General features: G+C 50.2%; 1 protein-coding gene across 2 annotated transcripts in view; it reads left to right on the top strand.

The window, feature by feature from the left end:
- Positions 1–16,262, top strand: part of ZC3H3 (zinc finger CCCH-type containing 3) — a 337,281-nt gene extending 321,019 nt beyond the window's left edge. For both annotated transcript variants that reach the window (XM_005291097.5, XM_042860930.2), the window contains one exon: positions 15,929–16,262. In XM_005291097.5, coding sequence (XP_005291154.2) covers positions 15,929–15,960 — 32 coding nt within the window. In that variant the 3' untranslated portion in view covers positions 15,961–16,262. The remainder of the gene's footprint in view (positions 1–15,928) is intronic.
- The last annotated feature ends 3,366 nt before the right edge of the window (positions 16,263–19,628 follow it).

The raw sequence follows: 19,628 nt of genomic DNA, 5'->3' as shown, positions 1-19,628 counted from the left end.
ACTAGAAATTATATACCTGGTTCCCGGAAGATAGATTGCATTGCTCCCGAAATACAGAGGGTGGTATAGAGTGAAGGCACGCACAATGCGGCACAAGATTGATCACACAATTTGCAGAATCTACCATGCACAAAAAAAGAGAATATATTTTTGTTTGCAGTTGTCGGGCCTCTCTGTCTCTGGGCAAAGATATGGGAGAGGGCAGAGGTAAAATTCAGCCCCCTTTGTCAAGTTTTGACCAATGTGTTGTAGGATCACACAGAAATTAATTCCAACCCTGTCAACTGTTTATTAAAAGAATGACTGTGGAGCCTGTTGTTCCAGTCAGTGCAGGCTTTCCATCCTCTGGATGTTCCCTCATTTGGCTGAATTCCCCGTGTGCATTAGATTACATTGTATTTAAAAGCAATTGTTCATTTCGATGGGTTAGGGTTTTTAAAAACTTTTTATTGCTTTGGAGATAATTAATATACTTGGGGTTTCTCAAGGTGGAAGCAAAACTTTTTCAATGGCCCCATGTGTCTCCTGGGGAGGAACTGGGAGACCCGGGTCCAAGTCCCTGCTGTGCCACAGACTGTCTGTGTGACCGTGGGGAAGACTGGTATTTGGGCGCTGAACTTCCGATCAGCTTCCCATGTGCACACTGGGGATAACAGCACTGCCCTGTCTCCCAGGGGCGTACGGAGGGGAAATACATGAAAGATTATGAATTGCTTTGAGATCTGCTGGTGAAAAGCTCCATAGAAGAGGGAGGGATTATTGTGTAATTTATCCCCTGACAGATTTTTAAGCCTGTCTGCCACTGATTCACATAAAGGCTTGAGGGGAGGCCAGGGCTGGTACATGTAAGAGAAAACCCTCTCCCCTATGGTCCTGGGGAGGTCTGAAATGTATTAGTGCAAGGACCGACCTAAGCAATGAATGGGGCAAAGGAGCGCAGATACCCCAGAAGCTCTAAAGAGAGCACCTGTGTCCTAAGGGGAACTTGCCTGTAGGTTTCAGTGGGACACCATGGAGGTGTTACAGGTCCACCTGCATGGATTGGATTGCAGGATCGGGGGGTAGGAAGGATGGCCCAGTGGTTAGGGCACTAGCTGGGGACTCAAAAGACTGGGGATCAGTTTTCTGCTCTGCCACAGATTTGCTGGGTGACGTTGGGCAAGTTCCGGAACTTCTCTATGCCTCAGTTCCCCATCTGTACAATGGGGATAATAGCGCTGTTGTGAGGGTCAAATCCATTCATGACTGCAAGGTGCTCAGATGCTGTGGTGAAGTGAGCCACCAAAGTACACCCCTCAGGGCCTGACAGTGCGTTTGAAAAGTGGTAGATTGCCCGTTCCGATGCTAACTCAACACCTGAGGATGGAGGCGATTCGGCTAAACTAGCTGCATGGGGATGTGCTAGAAATGACTAGACTTGCCATTCACTCAGCAGTCGTGGACCTACGGTGCCTGGTCCAAGTCACGCTAAAGTCAGTGGGCGTCTTCTTCAAAGCATCATGCCGCGATTGAACCCTCACCGAGCCCCTTTGAGGGAAGCAAATATTATCTCCCCTCCTGCTTCTTGTAGCTGGGTAAACTGAGGCAGAGAGATTGCGGGTTTTTTCTCAAGGCAATGGCTGGAGTCCGTGTCAGAGTTGAGAAACTGGTTTAAACACAAAAACAGCTTCTCACTTGTTCTGAATTTTGTGTATTTTGAAGCACTAGTTGAGGCACTTGTGGTGCTAAGTTAATTCTATAATAAAATTCACACAGGAAAGCACCCAGTAATCTTTAAAACCAAGTGTATCCAATATAGAACCGACAATCAATCCAACCAAACTATTTAAAAATGTGCACAAAAATCTGGAATCTAAATGTAGTCAACAAAAGTTTCATAAAGATGTTTTCAAAAAAAATCTCTCAATTTCTCCGTCCATTATATGTATCATTTAGATAGCTCTTTGCAAGTTCAAAGTACCGTACTGCTAGTAGCTAACAACGTCTCACAGCCCTGCTCTGAGGTAACTGGGCTGTTTGATATTATCCCTGTTTTCCTTTGAAACCAATAAAAGGAAAAACTTGTATGCACAGCACATTGTTAACTAGTAGCACTCACTGCCACAAGATATTAAAGTCATGTTCCATTCAAATGGGTGCTGAGGAAAATACAACAGAAGAAGAAATGAAGAAGATGATGATGATAGTGGATCACAAGCTAAATCTGAGTCAACAGTGTGATGCTGTTGCAAAAAAAGCAAACATGATTCTGGGATGTATTAACAGGTGTGTTGTGAGCAAGACACGAGAAGTCATTCTTCCGCTCTACTCTGCTCTGGTTAGGCCTCAGCTGGAGTATTGTGTCCAGTTCTGGGCCCCGCATTTTAAAAAAGATGTGGAGAAATTGGAAAGGGTCCAGAGAAGAGCAGCAAGAATGATTAAAGGTCTTGAGAACATGACCTATGAAGGAAGACTGAAAGAACTGGGTTTGTTTAGTTTGGAAAAGAGAAGACTGAGAGGGGACATGATAGCAGTTTTCAGGTATTTAAAAGGGTGTCATGAGGAGGAGGGAGAAAACTTGTTCACCTTAGCCTCTAAGGATAGAACAAGAAGCAATGGGTTTAAACTGCAGCAAGGGAGGTCTAGGTTGGACATTAGGAAAAAGTTCCTAACTGTCAGGGTGGTTAAACACTGGAACAAATTGCCTAGGGAGGTTGTGGAATCTCCATCTCTGGAGATATTTAAGAGTAGGTTAGATAAATGTCTATCAGGGATGGTCTAGACAGTATTTGGTCCTGCCATGCGGGCAGGGGACTGGACTCGATGACCTCTCGAGGTCCCTTCCAGTCCTAGAATCTATGAATCTCAGAAATGAAAGTGAAGGTTGGAAAAGAGCCCTAAACAGGTGGGGAAAGGGATGGAGAAGAGAAGAAGAAAGGAAGAGTGAATTAGACAAATAAAAGCCAACAAAGAGGGTATTAGGAAATCCATGGAAGGCTTGCAGACATGTTGGTGGGATGATGCGCAGTACTGGATACCCTGGTCTCATGTCTTCCTCCTTTAGGTCCCAGGTTGCTCATTCAGGAAAACAACCTTTACTCTCCGTGCCTTGTGTGCAGTATGTAAAAAATGCCATGATTGGCTCAAAAATACAGTGAACGAAACTCACCACTGTATGAGACAGGAGACCCTACCTGCGGGGGATTGGGAATTAAGCCTTTAACCTCGAGGTTGCAGGTTCAAATCCAGCTGTGGTCAGTTCTGACCATAATCGATTGCCAGGACTGCGCGCAATTTCTGGCGGATCGGCATCCACATGACGGAAACCACCATTACGATGCACGTTTGGAGTGGCCTTGCTGGTCCTTCGTTCAAAGGCTGAATGGGTCATGGAGACTGAACTTCCCTCTGCCTCCTAGAGTGGGTTCAGACAGTACTGGGGCAAAGTTCCTTGTTGGGTTAGCGTTGGGCAGAGCACACGTTACCACTACTCTCTCCAGAGCCATTGGTTTGCTGTCACCAAGGTGCTGGTGGGATAATCAGGTGCTTTATAACTGCCAGGGCGTTCCGTGACGCATCGGGAAGAGACGGGCCACTGGATTGGAGGGCAAGTGGAGCCAGAGACTGGATTAAAGCTTTCACCCCTTTGACTTTTGGAATTTCAGTAGCAGTAAAGATCACTTCCCTCACCATGTTCCTCTTCAGTCCCCCTGCTGCCTGGGGAGACGAGGAAATCATTTTTCTCGTCACAGTGGTTTCTCTGATCCGACTACTACAAATTGCAGTGGTGTAATCGTGATTTAGCAATCATCTGAAGTGTTAAGGCTGGAAGCCACCTGCTCTTTGTCGGGATCACCTGGTACCTGCCCATGCTGGGCTAGTGGGAGCTATTTACATTCTCAACTGTGTCCTTAGTTTAAAACAAACAAACAAAAAAGTTTGTCCGAGGTCAACGCTTCCCTGACTGCTGTGTTTTTGAAAGTGTGAAAAGTGTGTTCAAGGGGACGACACAGAGCCTCTCTTGGGGAAGATAGGATAGCAGATCACTACAAATCTTATGAATGTTTTTGTCCCTCCAAGATGACAAATGGCTTTTCCTGGTGGTTTTTTGGTTTTCAATTACCTCTCCTCTGTTTGAGATTCATAATTAAGATCAAGCCGCACGTAGATAAGAATTTTAGCGATTAACATCCCATCAGAGCCTCTTGGGGGGAAGTGACAGGCGATTTTACAACATACCTCTAAGAATTTCATAGCTCCTCATAAAAAATAAATAAATACCCCCTCCCCCCCGCGCGCGTGAATTTGTGGCTGTGGGTCTGACGCTGGGTGCTGTCCTTCAGCAGAGGAAGGAAACACAGCATGATTAAATATCCCCCCGCTGATGGCTAAGAAAACACAGCTGACAAGAATGGTAAATACATTCTCTTAAGGTAAGTATCCTCTGTGGACGGACTCTCTCGAATCATGTGGTCTTCACTCAGTTTATTTTATTCTACACCATCTTCCGGCATAAACTAACCTGCCAATACCATCGTTCAGAAATATTGCCAGGCTAGTTTTGCAGCAATAAATCTTTGTTTATTTATTTACTTATATATATATATTTAATGTCAAGCCTTGGATGGGGGGGAGGGAGGGCGGGTTGCCTCTGCTCTTCCCCTCCATCCCCCCTCCCCAGCTCCCTCTCCACCACTAATTAGTCCATCTGAAGTGGATTGAGTCGGGTGGCTTGACTGCAGTTCTAGTTGGAGGCTCCCGATTTTAGTCCTTAGTGGTGCAGATTCGCTGAGTTCTTGCAGACTCTGCTTTTGCCATCGGATGTTGCTTGCCTCCACCTTTCTTCCCCCCAGTAAGTGCAGTGCTTGTGAGTTTCACAGATGGGTTTCCATTCAATCAACGCTGTATGTTAATTGTTCTTTCTTACTCAAGCATTGGAAATGCGGACTTTGCAACCTACATGCCATTCTCCTCTTCGCTCCCTCCCTCCCCGACCATCCTTTTGTCTCCGTGCCCTGACCAGTCCAGTTTTATTTGGGTTCTCTAAAGTATTGGCAAGGAAGCTTCTGGTGGCTTGTCTTCCAGCCAGGAGAGAGCAGACTTCGTGGTGTGGATGTTCATAGCTCAGGAACGGATGGTGAAGAGCCCAGTAAAGTGTGGGCAAGAAGTTTGATCTGGTAAATCAAACTCCTGGAATCAGGACTTCTGGATTCTATTCGCAGCGCTATCGATGACTCCGCGTGTGACCTCGGGCAAGTCATTTCCCCTCTCTGTACCCGTGAAGCAGGGATAATCGTCTGTCTCCCAGAGAGAACCACACTGAGATCCTTGGATGGAAGACGCTACATAAGCACCTAAGTATTATCATTTTAGTCAAGTGCTTCTAGGGCCTTTCTGCAGAAGGGATAGACTGGAAAAGGTGCCCCTATGCAGACAGGTAGATGCCCCGGTATATGATACTGCCCTTTGTGGGGGGAGGCCCGTGGGGTTGGTTGTTTCTCTGCCACTGTGCCTTTAAAGCTCTTAGTCCACGTCACAGGTGACTAATTGCCGAGTCCCCAGTGACGGCCGTGCGTCCCTCTGATGTATGGGTGTTATGTTAAGGGTGGAAAGGTGCCTAATGAGCCCTCTTTGTTTTACATAAATTAGCTCAAAAGTCATGAATCAATGCCACTGACAGTGAGGACGTTTGGTTTCCAAGTTTAACAGGGAAGACAAATAAGACTTCCTCAGCCCTGGCCACATGAGTCACTAGAGGGCCAAGTGGGCTGAGGCACCTGACGTGACCGGTAATCATCTCCCCCCATCACACGAAATCCCAGCAGAGTCCGAGGGAGGAACCCCCCGAATGCAAGGCAATGTTTTAGTGGACGTTCCTCCAGGGGCCGTGACAACCTGGGCTCAGGTTGTGTAAATAGTCCGGGGTCTCCTGCCCTTGGGGCATGGAGACCTGAACCCCTGTAGCATCGGTAGGCCAAGAACCTTCCAGGGGATGCGCTCCAGGACCTGGAGCCATCTGCTCCCGTTGCCTATGGGGTTCCTGGCTCGCCAGTCTCCTGCAGTCTGAACCGGTGCAACCTGCAGACCCACACAAACCCAACCAGCCCTTTCCAACTGTGCATTTGTCTAACGAAGCAGCAAATTCCTGATCGCCCCAGAGACTCCCTTGACAACGTCCATCCCTGACTGTGTTCCTGCGGGAGGATCATTAGTTTCTACACTTTCAAAACCTTTTAGTTCTCTCATTTGCCCCTCGGCTCGCCGGCGTGCAAGCTGTAATGCGTTTTTAATCGGCGTCCTGAGCGCTTGCTCATGGCCTCTGGGTCTAGGCCTCCTGCCATATGCGGACGCCGTCAGCAGGAATGGCCAGCCGTACAGCCCAGCACCCATCGTGCTTGGGAACAGGGTAACTGAATCCTACTGGCTTCCAGCAGAGAGGCCGGTGAGAGGAGCCGCATTCCTCGGGATTCCTAGAACTGCGGAATTCCAGCCAGCAGGCTGGAGCTGGTGTGTGCAGAGCTGAAGCGTTGCAACTTCGTGTCCCATCTGAAGAGCTCTTGGGGGCCGGGAAGGGACTGGGGAGGGCTACAAGGAAAACGAGGTCAGGGGGGCCTGGAGTCCTTCGCTGTGGAAACGCTGCTCCGACAGATTACGCTTAGCGCTAAAGCAGGGACTCCAGGAGCGTGGCCTGCAACCTAAATGCAGCCTGCCCCTGCCCTTCTCTTTAATAAACAGGGTTCAGCTCCGGATGGAGTGTTGCCCAGCAGGACTGTGGTTTCTCTGAGCTGCACCCACACATGGAAGGCAGGACAGCTGCAGCCAGCTCCATTATGTGCCCATTAGGTGCAGCGCTTGCCTGGGCGTTGGCTTTGATCTAATACTCCCTGTCTCTGGGGATGGCCGATATCCAGTTTGGTCTCAAATGGTCCCATCTCTCTGGTTCCAAGGGCAGGGTGAAGAGGGGACTTTCCAGCAGGAGCCACCAATGGGACTGGCCCTCCTTCTCCCTGGGGGGCGGGTCTGTTACCTAGTACGCTTTGCAGCTGTCTAAGCATTTCCTGGGCTAGCTGGCTGAGAGGCTCTGTGTCCCCATGGAAACGTTCTCTGCTGTAGAGTGATGCACTAGGGCCACACGGCAGTCTTGTTTCCATTGCTAATGCAGGCGCTGAGAGGTACTTTGGAAGATTTCAGCTGATCAGGAGGGGCGGCCAAATGCTTTTAGGCAGTAACTCACTCCAGGCATCAGACATTTGGCTCTTCTGTCACTTCCCAAGCGGTCCAGGAAGTGTTGAGTGGCAGAGCCAAACTATCCCAGTGCACAGATGCAGGGTAATAGACTCCGTACAAAATGCAGAGGACTGTGCCCAGCCCCTGACATCCGGAAGCTGGAAATTTGGCCCAGCCTTCTGCACAGAATATCATTCTCCATTCCTGTCCCTGATCTCTCCCAGCTCAACAGCTGTGGTCTCTCGCATCTGGCTGACTCGCAAGGGGTGCTGGCACCAGACCAAGAAGAGGCCCCAGAGCAGGGAAATGGCCTCTTGTAGGGGTGCCTGCGAATTGCGGCCTATATCCTGGCCAGCAGTGACTCTGGAGAGGATTTGAAGGGTCATGGTGGACAAAGAACTGACCACGAGCTCCCAACGCAATGCCGTGGCAGAGAGAGCTAATGCGATCCTGGGATGTATGGACCAGGGAGCAGGAGTTTGTGACCAGCACTGGGAAGACTGATGCTGGAGACTGCATCCAGTTCTGGTGTCCACATTTTAAGAAGGGTGATGAAAAATTGGAAAGGGTGCAGGGAAGAGCCACAAAAAGGACTCAAGGGTTGGAAAAATGCTTTACAGTGAGAGACTTAGAGAATAATCTGTTCAGCTGATCAAAAAGAAGATCAAGAGGTGATCTAATTACACGGGAGAAAATACCAGGTACTAAAGGGCTCTTTAATCTTTCAGAGAGAGAACCAGCGGCTGGAAGGTGAAGCCAGACAGATTAAGTTGGAAATAAAGCACAAATTTGAACAGCAAGGGTGATTAACCATTGGAACGAACCACCAAGGGAAGCGGTGGATTTTCTATCTCTGGGCTCTGTCCTTAGTCCCCTTCTCCCTCTACACCTTGTCGCTGGGTAATTTCATCTGCAAACACAAATTCAACTACTGTCTCGATGCGGATGACTCAGATCTACTTCTCTGCTCCAGGCCTGCCACCTTCTGTACAAACTAGTCTCAGCCTGTCTTTGTCCTTCTTGTAGATGTCGAGACATGAGTTGAAGCTCAATGTGGCTAAAGCAGAGCTCCTAATCTGTGTCTGTCCCCCGTCCCCTGCCTTCATCCTTCCTGCTACCTCCTTTCTTGACCACTGTGGTCAACAGCACCATCCTGCCTGTCACTCAGGCCCGGAACCTGGGCATCATCTTTGATTCCGACCCCTGTGTAGGTCCAAACATCCACTCTGTGTCTAAGCCTTGCAGATTCCTTCTGCATAACATCTGTAAGGTCCTGCCTTTCCTATCCAGCCACACAGAGAAAGTTCTTGTCCAAGCTCTCATTGTCTTGAGTCTCAGTTACTGCAGCATCCTGTTCTCCGGCCTTGATGAAGACAACCTTGCCCCACTCCTATCTGAGAATATTCATTCTCCTAGCCCATCGCTTGGACCATCCTTGAGCCTTCTCTTTGCCTCCCTCCACCAGTGACTCCCCCCTTCTCTAGCGCTTGAAACATAAGCGGCTTGTCTTCACTTTCACTTCTTGGCCTGTGCCCACCCTACCTACCATCTCAGTCAGTAGCACACCCACATCTATTGCCCAATTGCTAACTTGTCAAACAACCCCCTAGACCTTTCTCCCATGTTGTCCCTGACACCTGTGAGGAACTTCCTGTAAACTTCTGCAAAGCCCCTTCACTGTTCACATCCCTCCTTAAAACTCTCCTTTGCTGTGATGCCACCAAGAATCAGGACAACAATTAGGCTGCCGGCGTCCAGAGCCCACTGTCTCGCATGCTGACCAATATTGGGTCATGGTTTCCTCGTACTCCTCTGTCTGTCTCCATCTGTTGTCTCTTGTCTCATACTTAGATTGTCAGCTCTGTGGAGCAGGGGCTGTCCTTTTGTTCTGTGTTTGTACAGCGCCTGGTCCTGGGTCAAGACCGTGACTCCTAGGTGCAATGACGGTACAAATGATGATAAATAATCTCCTGGTGTCTTTTAAGGCAGGACTGGCTGCCTTTCTGGAAGAGATGCTTTAGCCAAATACAAGTTAATGGGCTCAGTATGGGGTGAAGTTCTGGGCCTGTGTTATCCAGGAGATCAGATGAGCTGATCTAATGGTCCTTACTGGCCTTACAATCTGTAAATACCCAGCAGAGCTGATGAAGAGCAAAGGGTCCAGCACCTGTGATGCCTCGGGACCAAACTCATCTCTCACAGCCCAGGGCAGTGGTTGATTCATGTCTTCTAACCCAGTGGTTCTCAACCGGATACCAGGGACGGGCTTGCTGCCTTCCTAAACTGCGTCAGGGAGATCAAAGGGACCGGCGCCGGTCCATGGACCGGTCATTGAGAGACACGGTTCTGGATGGAGCAGGACACATAATATGGATCAATTGGAAGAAATCAATCTAGATCGGGGTTTCTCAAACTTCATCGCGACCCCCTTCTGACAACAAAAATTACTACACGACCCCAGGAGGGGAACCGAAGCCTGAGCCCGCCCAAGCCCGAGACCCACTACCTCGGGCAGGGGGGACCAGAGACCAAGGGCTTCAGCCCCAGGCAGGGGGACTGTAACCTGAGCCCCACCACCCAGGGCTGAAGCCCTCGGGCTTGGGCTTCGGCCCCGGGCGGTGGGGCTTGGGCTTCGGCCCCGGGCGGTGGGGCTTGGGCTTCGGCCCCGGGCCCCAGCAAGTTTAACTCCAGCCCTGGTGATCTCATTAGAACGGAGTCCCGACCCACAGTTGGAGAACCACTGATCTAGATACGTAATAGCAATGCCTGATTTGCACAAACAAAATCCCCAGCTCCTGTATTGCATCCGAAGCGTCAGCCCGATGTTCTAGGGGCGTTGGGGTTTTATCGCTGAGCTGTCATTGCTAGGCAGTAAAATAGATCAGATGCATGGCCCCAAAATCCCTGAAGCGCCGCCTCCTCCCAGCTCTTTCTACAGTGCGCTCTTGTGTGCTGAGCTGTGCTCCCCTTTGCTGCGCAGCCGTGGTGTGCATTTAAGGGATCGGCTTCCTGCTGGGTGTTTCTGGGGTTTCCTCCTTCACCAGGGCGCTGGCTTTCTGTGGCAGTGCATGGCTGGGAGCAGAGCAGCAGGATTTTCCCCAGGTCTCTGTCCCGCTAAGGCCCGGTTGTCTGCACTGCATTGCGATTTCACTGCAGCTGGGGGGAGAACTGTCCCTGCCCCAAGCCGCCTTTTTACACCACCCAGAACACCGGCGTTAACGCTTTGCTCGCTGGTGCCCAGATGCAGCTTCCAGCCCCTGCCACTATAGCATTCTCAGAGCACTCAGACAATGTTAGTCCCCCCCCCCCCCTTTAATTCCTCTTTGGAGCATTTCTCCCCTGCTGGGGACTGGGCGTGCCCCCGACCTACTGCCCATGGCAACTTCTTGGGGACACAGGTCCCTGGGGGAGCTGGAACTGGCAAATGCTTTGCTGCCTGCTTGTCAGGGCTTGGCGAACCCATTGACCCTCTTGTCCGGGGTGAGTAGGGCCCGGGAGCAGAACGGGGGGGACGAAACCTGGGAGCATTTGTAGGGAGGTGAGGATGGGGGGGGGGGATGCAGATAGGTGTATATATGCAAAGGTAGGTGTGTGTACATGTGAGTGGGCACAGATAGGTGTGCGTATGGAGGTGTGGGAGTGTGTATAAGTGGACGCAGATAGGTGTGAGTATGCGGGGGGTTGAGTGGGCGCAGATAGGGGTGTGGGTGTATGATTGGGTGCAGATAGGTGTGCAGATAGGTGTGCCTGTGCAGGGGAGTGGATGCAGATAAGTGTGTGTATGGGGGGGGTTGTGTATAAGTGGGCCTAGATAGGTGTGCGTATGCACATGTGTGTTGTGTGAGTGGACGCAGATAGGTGTGGGGGGGTGTGCGTACATGTGAGTGGGTGCAGATAGGTGTGTGGGGTGTGAGTGGGTGCAGAGAGGTGTGGGGGGGTTCGTACATGTGAGAGGACACAGAAAGGTATTTGACTGGGGGTGAGGGAGGACACATTTAAAAAGTAGTTCAGAGCGCAGAGAGAGGGATCTTTGCGGGGGGAAAAGCAGGAGGGACAGGAAATACAGCAGAGCAAATAAAGAAACCAATGTTAGCTCCCTGCATGCTGGAGTACTTAGGGAGGGTGTCTGTCCCCTAAGCCCAGGACTTCACCTAACCTGTATAGAATGAGCAGAAAGGTGGGAAGCAGGCGGGGTAGATAAGGAAAAGAAGGAAGAACACATGTTCAGACACTGCAGAAAATGACATGGGCATGACAATGTGGAGAAAAACAGAAAGAAAAGCCCATCTCTGTTTGCCAAGTGTATGAACCGGCAAGTGGACTGGTAATGCACCGTTCAACATTGCAAAGGTGGGGACCTGTCCTTTCCCCTGGGCTAGCAGGCTTAGTCCTGGGGCTAGCAAGTGCTGTCATTTGCATTCAAGCTGTTCCATCTTCCCCCTCCCCAGCAGTAATAGCACAGAACTGACGGCAGCTGGAGAATTTACACTCTGAATGAGGGCCCCATGAAGTCACTCTTATAATGTCCTTATTGAGTTGTTAATAGATACTTGGCCGTGTCATGTCAGCCTGCCTCTTGGCAAAGGTGAGCGTCAGTTGTTTGATGTAGCAGCAGATGATTTGAGATGAGGTGGTGCCTTCTGATGAGGTTGATTGTCTTGTACCTAAAGTCTGGGTATACTGGCCCTGTGCAGTGATGATGTGGTGAAGAGCTGGAAGGGGAGGAGGGCATGGAAGAAGTGGGACTAGCTACAATCAGGATCCATGTGATGGCTTCTCGGTGAAATGGGCTCTCGAAAGCAGAGAACTTGTCTCCCCCGGAGTCCGAGAAGGGCTTTGAACTTTCCGAAATGGCCTGTCTCGTCCTGTGTGCTGCGCAGGTGAATGCAGGTCTCTAAAGCACTCTGAGATCCTCACGTGAAAGGGGTGATAGCAGCACAAAGTGCTATTGCCACTTTCCGTCCCTCTCCCCGGCTGGTGTTTGCAGCTGGATAAAGTTCACTCTTGAATATGGGAATGTTTAATCTCCAATGATATTAAAGCAGTGATTGAAGTCCTGGGGAAGTCCCTATGTGGCTGAGAGCAGGGAACCCTCAGTTTTAGACACATGCTCTATCCCCACAGGCAATTCGTAGTTTCTGCGCAAGGAGCAACTCTTTTCATCCTGCCCTTTCAGAATAGAGCAGGCCTAGCAAACTAGCTGCAACTTTTTGAACCCTTAATTGATAAATTCACTGCATCAGGAAACCACAGCTGTTAACGTAGCCGCTCGGGGACTCTGAGTATCACAGAGCTGTGAAGGTCAGAGGTACCTGTAGACATAGATTGGCTCATTGGTATAAGCAGGTAAGGAACTAAGGCAGAATCATCACTGTAATGAAAATGAATCATCCAAGCCTGGTTTCTGTAAACATCACATCTTCTCTGTGGAGCTAGCCAAAGGGGGGTTTGGGAACAGTATCTTCCAGAAGATGGAAGATCAGATACTGAAGTTAGCACCGGAATAGCAAGACTGGAAGAGACATCATTGAAGAATAAACATCTGATGAGAAGCGTCATAAATCTGAAGACTAAATTCCAACTCTTAAAAACTTACATGTGGCTGGCGTTAAATTACGGCTGTGAAACGTAGACATTCAAACCCATAATACACTAACTACAATCCTTCAAATTATGGTGTTACAGAAGAATTCTGAAAATATCCTGGATACACCATGGAACCAGTGACAAGGTTTTGGAGATGACTGGAACTAGGCAAACAGTAGTGAGCAATCTTACATAAAGAAAGATTTGATTTGCAGGATACTTTTAAGAGGTCCCCGGGCGATGCATGTTTCTGGGCACTGGAAGGGAAAGTTGGTGGCAGAACAACACCAGGCAGAAAAAGAAGACCATGGATGTGGAGGGCGGGATGTCCCAAGTGGATCAAAAGGATTATTCATCCACAAAGAGATTAGCAGAGAACTGTACAGAATGGGCTACCATTATTGCAAACTTCCAGAAATGGAGATGCCACATAAGAAGAACAGTATCTTCCAGCCCATTGGGAAAGAACCAGAAACCAGCATTTCTCAGCTGTGCTGTTTCCTACAGCTTAGCCTTCCCGTGAAGGATCCTGTTACCAGGAGGTGTGTAAATCCAGGGCAGTTTGGGAAGGGCGATGTTTTCGTCTAAATAGACGAGAGAGACAAAAGATGGGAGGGGAAATTGAGGCACAGAGAGGGGGAGGTCACTTTGCAGGTCGGTGGCAGAGATAGGAATAGAATCCAGGTGTCCTGAGTCCCCATCAAGTGCTCTATCCCCTGGGCAACACTGCCTCCCCATTAAGAAGTATGATAACTTGCTTTCTAGTTAGGTTAGCTTCCTAGCAGTGAGAGCAAATATTGTTTTCAAACTGAAATGAGGAAATACGCCCCACAAAACATTCCTGCGTTCGTTGGATTTTTGCAGCACCCGCGTAGCTTGTGCAGCTAGCCCAAGGGCACAGGGGAGTTGCAGAGAAGGAGGGTTGCGAGGATGCTCCGGGGAACAGAGAACATATCCGATGAGAGGAGACTTAAAGAGCTTGGCTGAAATGTAGCAAAAGGGAGGCTGAGAGGAGACCTGATTGCTCTCTATAAATACATTGGGTGGCGGGGAGGGGTTCTGAGGAAGAAGAAGAGCTAGTTAAGATGAAGGACAATGTCATAGAATCAATCATAGAATATCAGGGTTGGAAGGGACCTCAGGAGGTCATCTAGTCCCACCCCCGCACAAGAGCAAATGCAAATAAACTGAGCATCAATACGTTGAGGCTGGAAATTAGAAGGAAGCGTCTACCCCTCAGAGTGAGGGTGTGGAGCAGCGGGGGGCAAATAACTGAACTGGTTGTAAGATGGAGCTTGGCAAATTTCTGACCAGGATGATCTGACAGGGTTGCCTGCAATAGCAGGGGACTGGATTCAGCGACCCAGCAGGTCCCTTCCAGTCGTCTGTTCCAGGGACCGAAGCAGGATTAGAACCCCTGTGTTCACACCACTGGCCCAAGCCCTGTTCTCTCACTAGCCTCGTTAGCAGAGGCTCCCTGTTATGGAGAATCTCATTTAATGATCGTGAGCTTGGCCCTGCCAAGCCAATCCCTGCCCCTAGCTGCTTACAGGTTAAGGCCCTGCCGGGTAAGACTAGACGCATTGGGAGATCCACGTTTAGGGTTATTTCGGTTTTCCAATCTCCCTCCTTTCTCCTGTGATTTGAAGCTGGGTGGGGAAGAGGTTTGCCAGGGGATGGTGTTAGAAGCGAGCCTTTAGGGAAAGTTTGCATGAGGAGAGGCTGGGAACCCAGCGGGCCCGGTTTGGGAGGTGGCTCATGGATGGAGACAGCGTGGAGGAAGGCATGACGATGGGAGTAGAAGGAAACCAAGGGGTATGAGCAGCAGAGCAAGGGGAGCCCAAAAGATGAGCTCTAGGCCCAGGTGGGACTGAGCGGGACCCTGGGGGCTGGGCCGAGAGTGCAAATGGATGTGAACTCTCCCTCCTCGCCCCTTCCCCAGTAACACTGCCTGCCCACCCCCACCTCCAGCTCAGTGAAAGAGGGTTAGTCACACTGGCTTAGCAGCAGCTGCTGCCCCACTAAATGCCACTAATTTGTTTTGGGAGTCAACCGGATGGCATCTGCCCAAGGGTTGGAATTCTCCAATGGTTCACAGCTGCCAAGAAATATGGGCTAGTGGTGTGTGTGTGTGTGTGTGTGTGAGAGAGAAATACATACACAATCCCTAGTCAGCGCTGTAACTCAGTGCTCATCTAGGCGACCTTCCATTTAAGGATCGCAAAGCGCTTTGCAATCACTAACGCTGGCAAGGGGTGGACAGAGGATTTCCAGTGTATTGATGAGAAAACTGAGGCTCTGAGGAAAGAATGGTATTGTGTTAAGTGACGTGCCCAAGCTCATACGGCCAATGAGTAGCAGAGCCAACAACAGACCCCTGAGCTATTACCCCTCGTCTTACCTACTAGACTGTCTAAAATGCACCCTGCATTGGCACAGCCCACGTGGACGCAGTTTGCTCAGAGTTTAGCTTCCCACTTACATACTTTATGCTCTGCTCTGCCCAGAGCATCCGTAGGCACTCTTCATAGCTCACATTAGACCCCCCCACCCCCGTTTTGGAAGCTGTGGTTCGGTTCCCTGGCAAACAAATTGTAGGGTTGGCTAGTGGTGGGGGTCTGGTGGCCACTTCCTTCTGTGCTGGGCGTCGCTGCGAGGTGGCTTGTTCAGCCAGGTGCACATTGCAGTGTGCTCGGAAGGTGAGATGGCCCCTGAGCTAGCAGCTTCCTGGCCCAGCGGAAGATTTGAAGATGAGGACAGGGAGCTCTCGCTGTCCTTAGATCTAGGCTAACCTCTGTTCTTATCACAGCTCCATTGGGGGGGTGGGGTGGAGATCATGGCCAGTGGCTGTGCTCCCGCACGGTGTCCAGGTGGTGAACTCCGAATCCTATTCCCCTGTGCAGGCAGGGCCCTGGCCTGGCCACAGAAAAGGGAGCAGAGTTTGCCCCTCTAAGCCCAAATTATAAATCTAGCATGTGCATAGCTATCTTCTCCAGCGCTGTGGCCCCTCTGCCCTTCCCACAATGCATCTGGGGCTCACCTCTAACCCTTCCTCTGCCATAGATTTATATTCCCCAACTGCCAGCTACTACCGTCACCGCACTCCTCACCTTCCGCTTTCTCCTTCTCTTTCCAGGGAAGCCGCTGCAGATCAAGCCCAGGCTGTGAGGTCAGCTCCCTGGATTCAGCATCTCTCCCGCCCGCCTCATGCACTGGTCCATTCAACAGTCCAGCAGCCGAACGCCTCAGGAAACACAGCGGCCAGGCCAGGCCCGGCACCTACCTCAGGACAGCAAGATGGGAAGAGGCCTCCTCCTGATTTGTGTTCCGTTTCGATACGTTCATTTGGCCTGGAATCTGGTAACAGTAAATTACTCAGGTTCCCCCAGCCCCGTCGTGCAGAGAGGCAGCTTTGTAAGCGTTTTAATTTTGGAATAAATGATCTTTTAATCTGGTTTATTTAAAACAAACCCCTTCCGAAGCCCCTGTTTAACTTCAGCTTCCCCGGTCGTTCTTGAGTTAGCAAGAATGAACTGTTGTGATCAAATTAGGCTAAACGGGGCCCATTGATCAGACCTGCAGCCCTTTGCACCTGGGTTCTTGGTGCCATCTTTGGAGTTTTGCAGTTGCAGTAATTCTCCTCACAGAGATTTGAGGAAGGGACAGGAGTTAAAGAAACCTAACTCTGTTTCTCTTCAGTGCCGGGAAGCCGCATTGCCCAGCTGGGTATATTTCAACAGCACTGTCTGTGAGTGGGAAATTATACTGCATGATGAGAGGCTGGAGAACTTCAGCCAGCCAAGAAGTGCAGCAATTGCCTAGAAATGAGGATGTGAGCTTCTTACAAGCATCAGGATAGGAATTTGTTTTGGGGGTGAGTGGTGTGCAAGGGGGCTGTGGCTTTCGGTAGCCATGTGCTTAAGGGAAATGCGTGACCCAAACAGAACAGCCACATGAGGTGAGCTCTGAAGCCATTTCAGAGAAATAGTTAGGCCCTTGTGCCAGGAAATTGTGTGTGTGTGTATGGGGGGTGGAGCGGGGAAGGAAGCATTTCTGAATTGAAAAGCAAGCTCCCTAATATCTAATGCACGCAGAGGAATCTGTTTGCTAGTGATTTGTCTGCAGCTGAGGGGGCTAAGAAGATCTTGTGATCCCGCAGTGTGCGGTGGGGCTTTGCAGGGCGATCATCTTCCCCTCCGAGAGGAGAGGAGAGGAGACCACAAGGAGCTGCGGTGAGACCGAGGACAGAAGGTGAAGTCTGTAGTCAGCGCAGTGGGTTCCATGCTGAGCACTGCCTTGTGATCCCGCTGCTTTTCCCGTCTGTATCTGGTTCATGCAAAGAGCCGAGGAAAGCAGTCTGGTTCAGTATTCCAGGGAAAACCACTAGGCTTGTAAAAGCCAAGGATGACAGAGTCGGGAAAGAGAGAGGAGCCGAGGACTCCGAATTAGACCTTTGTTAATGGTGATTTCTCCTCTTCTCCACTGTGGTGATAGTAGGGTGCAAGGAGACAGGTCTATATGGAATGTAGGCTCCCACCTAGGATTTAGTGCCCTTCTCAGCGTGGGCTGAATTCCAGCTCGTTCAGTTCAGGGCCAGGGAAAATCACCTGTTTTCTTGGTTTAGAAGCCAGCATTCTCTAATGATCTGACAGGTTCATACTATGATTGTTTAGTGCATCAGAGACACTGTCTGCTTAGTTCCCAAATGTACAGGCCAAATGCCCACCTGGATCAATCCACCTCCACCCCCGAGAGGAGCTTGTAATGTCAGAACTCCTGGGTTTCCTTATTTTTAACTGGTGTGTTTACTGTGGGTCAGACTCTACTGAAATGGAGCCCCAGTGATGATATAAACACAACAAGCATTTGGTTTAAATCTAGAGCTGACCCAAACCAAACCCCCAGAGCCGAACACCTTTGCACCAGCTCTGCCTTTTACATACGGCTCCTATTCTGATATTGGCCCGAACCGGGACCCCTGGATCCAGATACCCCAAACTTGGGAACATTCCAAATCCAGAGCGTGATCTGAGTCTGACTTTCACTCTCTTTAAGCCCAGCTTTGGAGCATTCAGAATCAGGATCCAGACCTAGCAGCCTCCACCCATCTCTAGTTAAAACCAGACACATTTGCTAAACCAGTTCGCAACTTCTCAGCATGTGGGAACTAAATCGCTTGACGCTGACACATTTTATGTCACGTATCCCTCTCGCCCCCAAGGAGATGCCCTGGAGCTGGGATAAGGGCACGGTTATCACATGTCGATGCCTTTCTCTCTCATGAGGTCTGATCAGCCAAAGTTGCTCCAGCAGCACCCTCCTGGAGGGTGTTAGTTACTCACCACAGTAGCATCTCTCGGTCACTTTGCATATCAAGTCAGCTGCCGCAGAGTTTGATTGAAATTTTTGCGGTGAGCGGTGAAATTTCCCCCCTTCTGTGAATCTGCCTGGCTCATCTCCTCCCTTCACCACAGAGCAACAAGCTAATAAAAGATTGATTGTAACTATAATTGCAATCTGCCGAGGTCGGCATTTCCTCCCCGGCTCCTCGCTGCACTGAGGGACGGAGGGAGCATGAGGGGGGTCGTTAGCAAACACCCAGTTGATTGGGCTGTTTTTATTTCCCCCACTCCGTTTCTTTATCTCTGTGATTTAGCATCCTGTCGCTGCGTGTTCCCACTGAGCTGAGGAGTGCTGGCCGGGCAACTTCCCGAGGGCGCTGCACGTGGAGAACTGCAGGGGAAGGTTTTCTCTTTTTTTGTCTCCATCATTTTAAACTTTAGGGGGTGGAGGTGATTTTTAATGGGTGTCACTAAGTTTCCAAGGATAGCTCCAGACATTCCCATCAGATCCAGCTTGCAAAAAGCACGGAGAACCCCATAAGGAATCCCGGTGACATAACGTACTCTGCAGTGAAGCCAAGGAGGTCCATACAGGACACGTCACATCATGGGAGCGCTAGGACCTCAAGATCGAAAGCATCTACAACAGCCAGGGAGATCCCCAGTAAGACGTCAGATGCAGGGAATGGTCTGTGAGAACGTTGCTTCGGTGAGGTTCCCTGGAGTTAGGTCAGAGGATAGTCTAAGCATTCGGTGATCGTGAACCTTAGGGCCGGATTTGTCTCTTGGTCACTCCTATGCAAGACAATGGGGACTGAATGAAGGCAAACTTTGGCCATCATTGTTGCTTGGGAGATAGAGGCTGGAGAAGTAAATATTATCAAGGCTAATTCACCTTATGGCCAGGAACCAGCCTCAGTTTCCCCATTAGACCTTCCTGATGTGGGGAGATACAGAGGGTCCAGGGCAAAGAAAAATCTTGAACTGAGAGGTCCCAGGAAAGCACCACGAGGCCCTGTCTCCTTCCAAACTCCTCCCTCTTCTAGTAGCATGGCATAGTTAGTAGCCTGGTATCATTAAATGGAAGTCTGGGGCAGGTGGTGATGATGGTTTCGCATCATGTAGCTGGTTCGGTTCTCATTCCTCAGACGGGCAGCAGCCAGTGACACACGCAATGGGAGGTTAGCGAAATCTCTCACCCTTGCGCCTGCCTAAAGCCTACGCACTGCTGTGTGTCAGTAAAATACAGATGCGCATAAGTGCCGGCCGAGTGCTGCCTAACTTACCGCATATCCAGGGAGCAAACTGGGCTGCCCCGGCATTGCCAGCATGCCCCCCGTCGAAGCCCCTGGATTGCGAGGTCTGCGTGTTTCTCAGCGAAAGGGAAGAAATCCGAGGTAGCGTGTGAACTCTGAAATCCAATAGCCAGGCACTTTTTATTTTCAAGGTCTTTTGGCAACATATTTCCCTGGGGGAGCCGAGCTCTCAGGTGCA

This window comes from Chrysemys picta, chromosome 2 (genome assembly GCF_011386835.1).
Source record: "Chrysemys picta bellii isolate R12L10 chromosome 2, ASM1138683v2, whole genome shotgun sequence".
In the NCBI taxonomy this organism is placed as follows: domain Eukaryota; kingdom Metazoa; phylum Chordata; order Testudines; family Emydidae; genus Chrysemys; species Chrysemys picta.
Note: the sequence above shows the minus strand (reverse complement) of the source record. Positions and strands in the feature narration are given on the sequence as shown.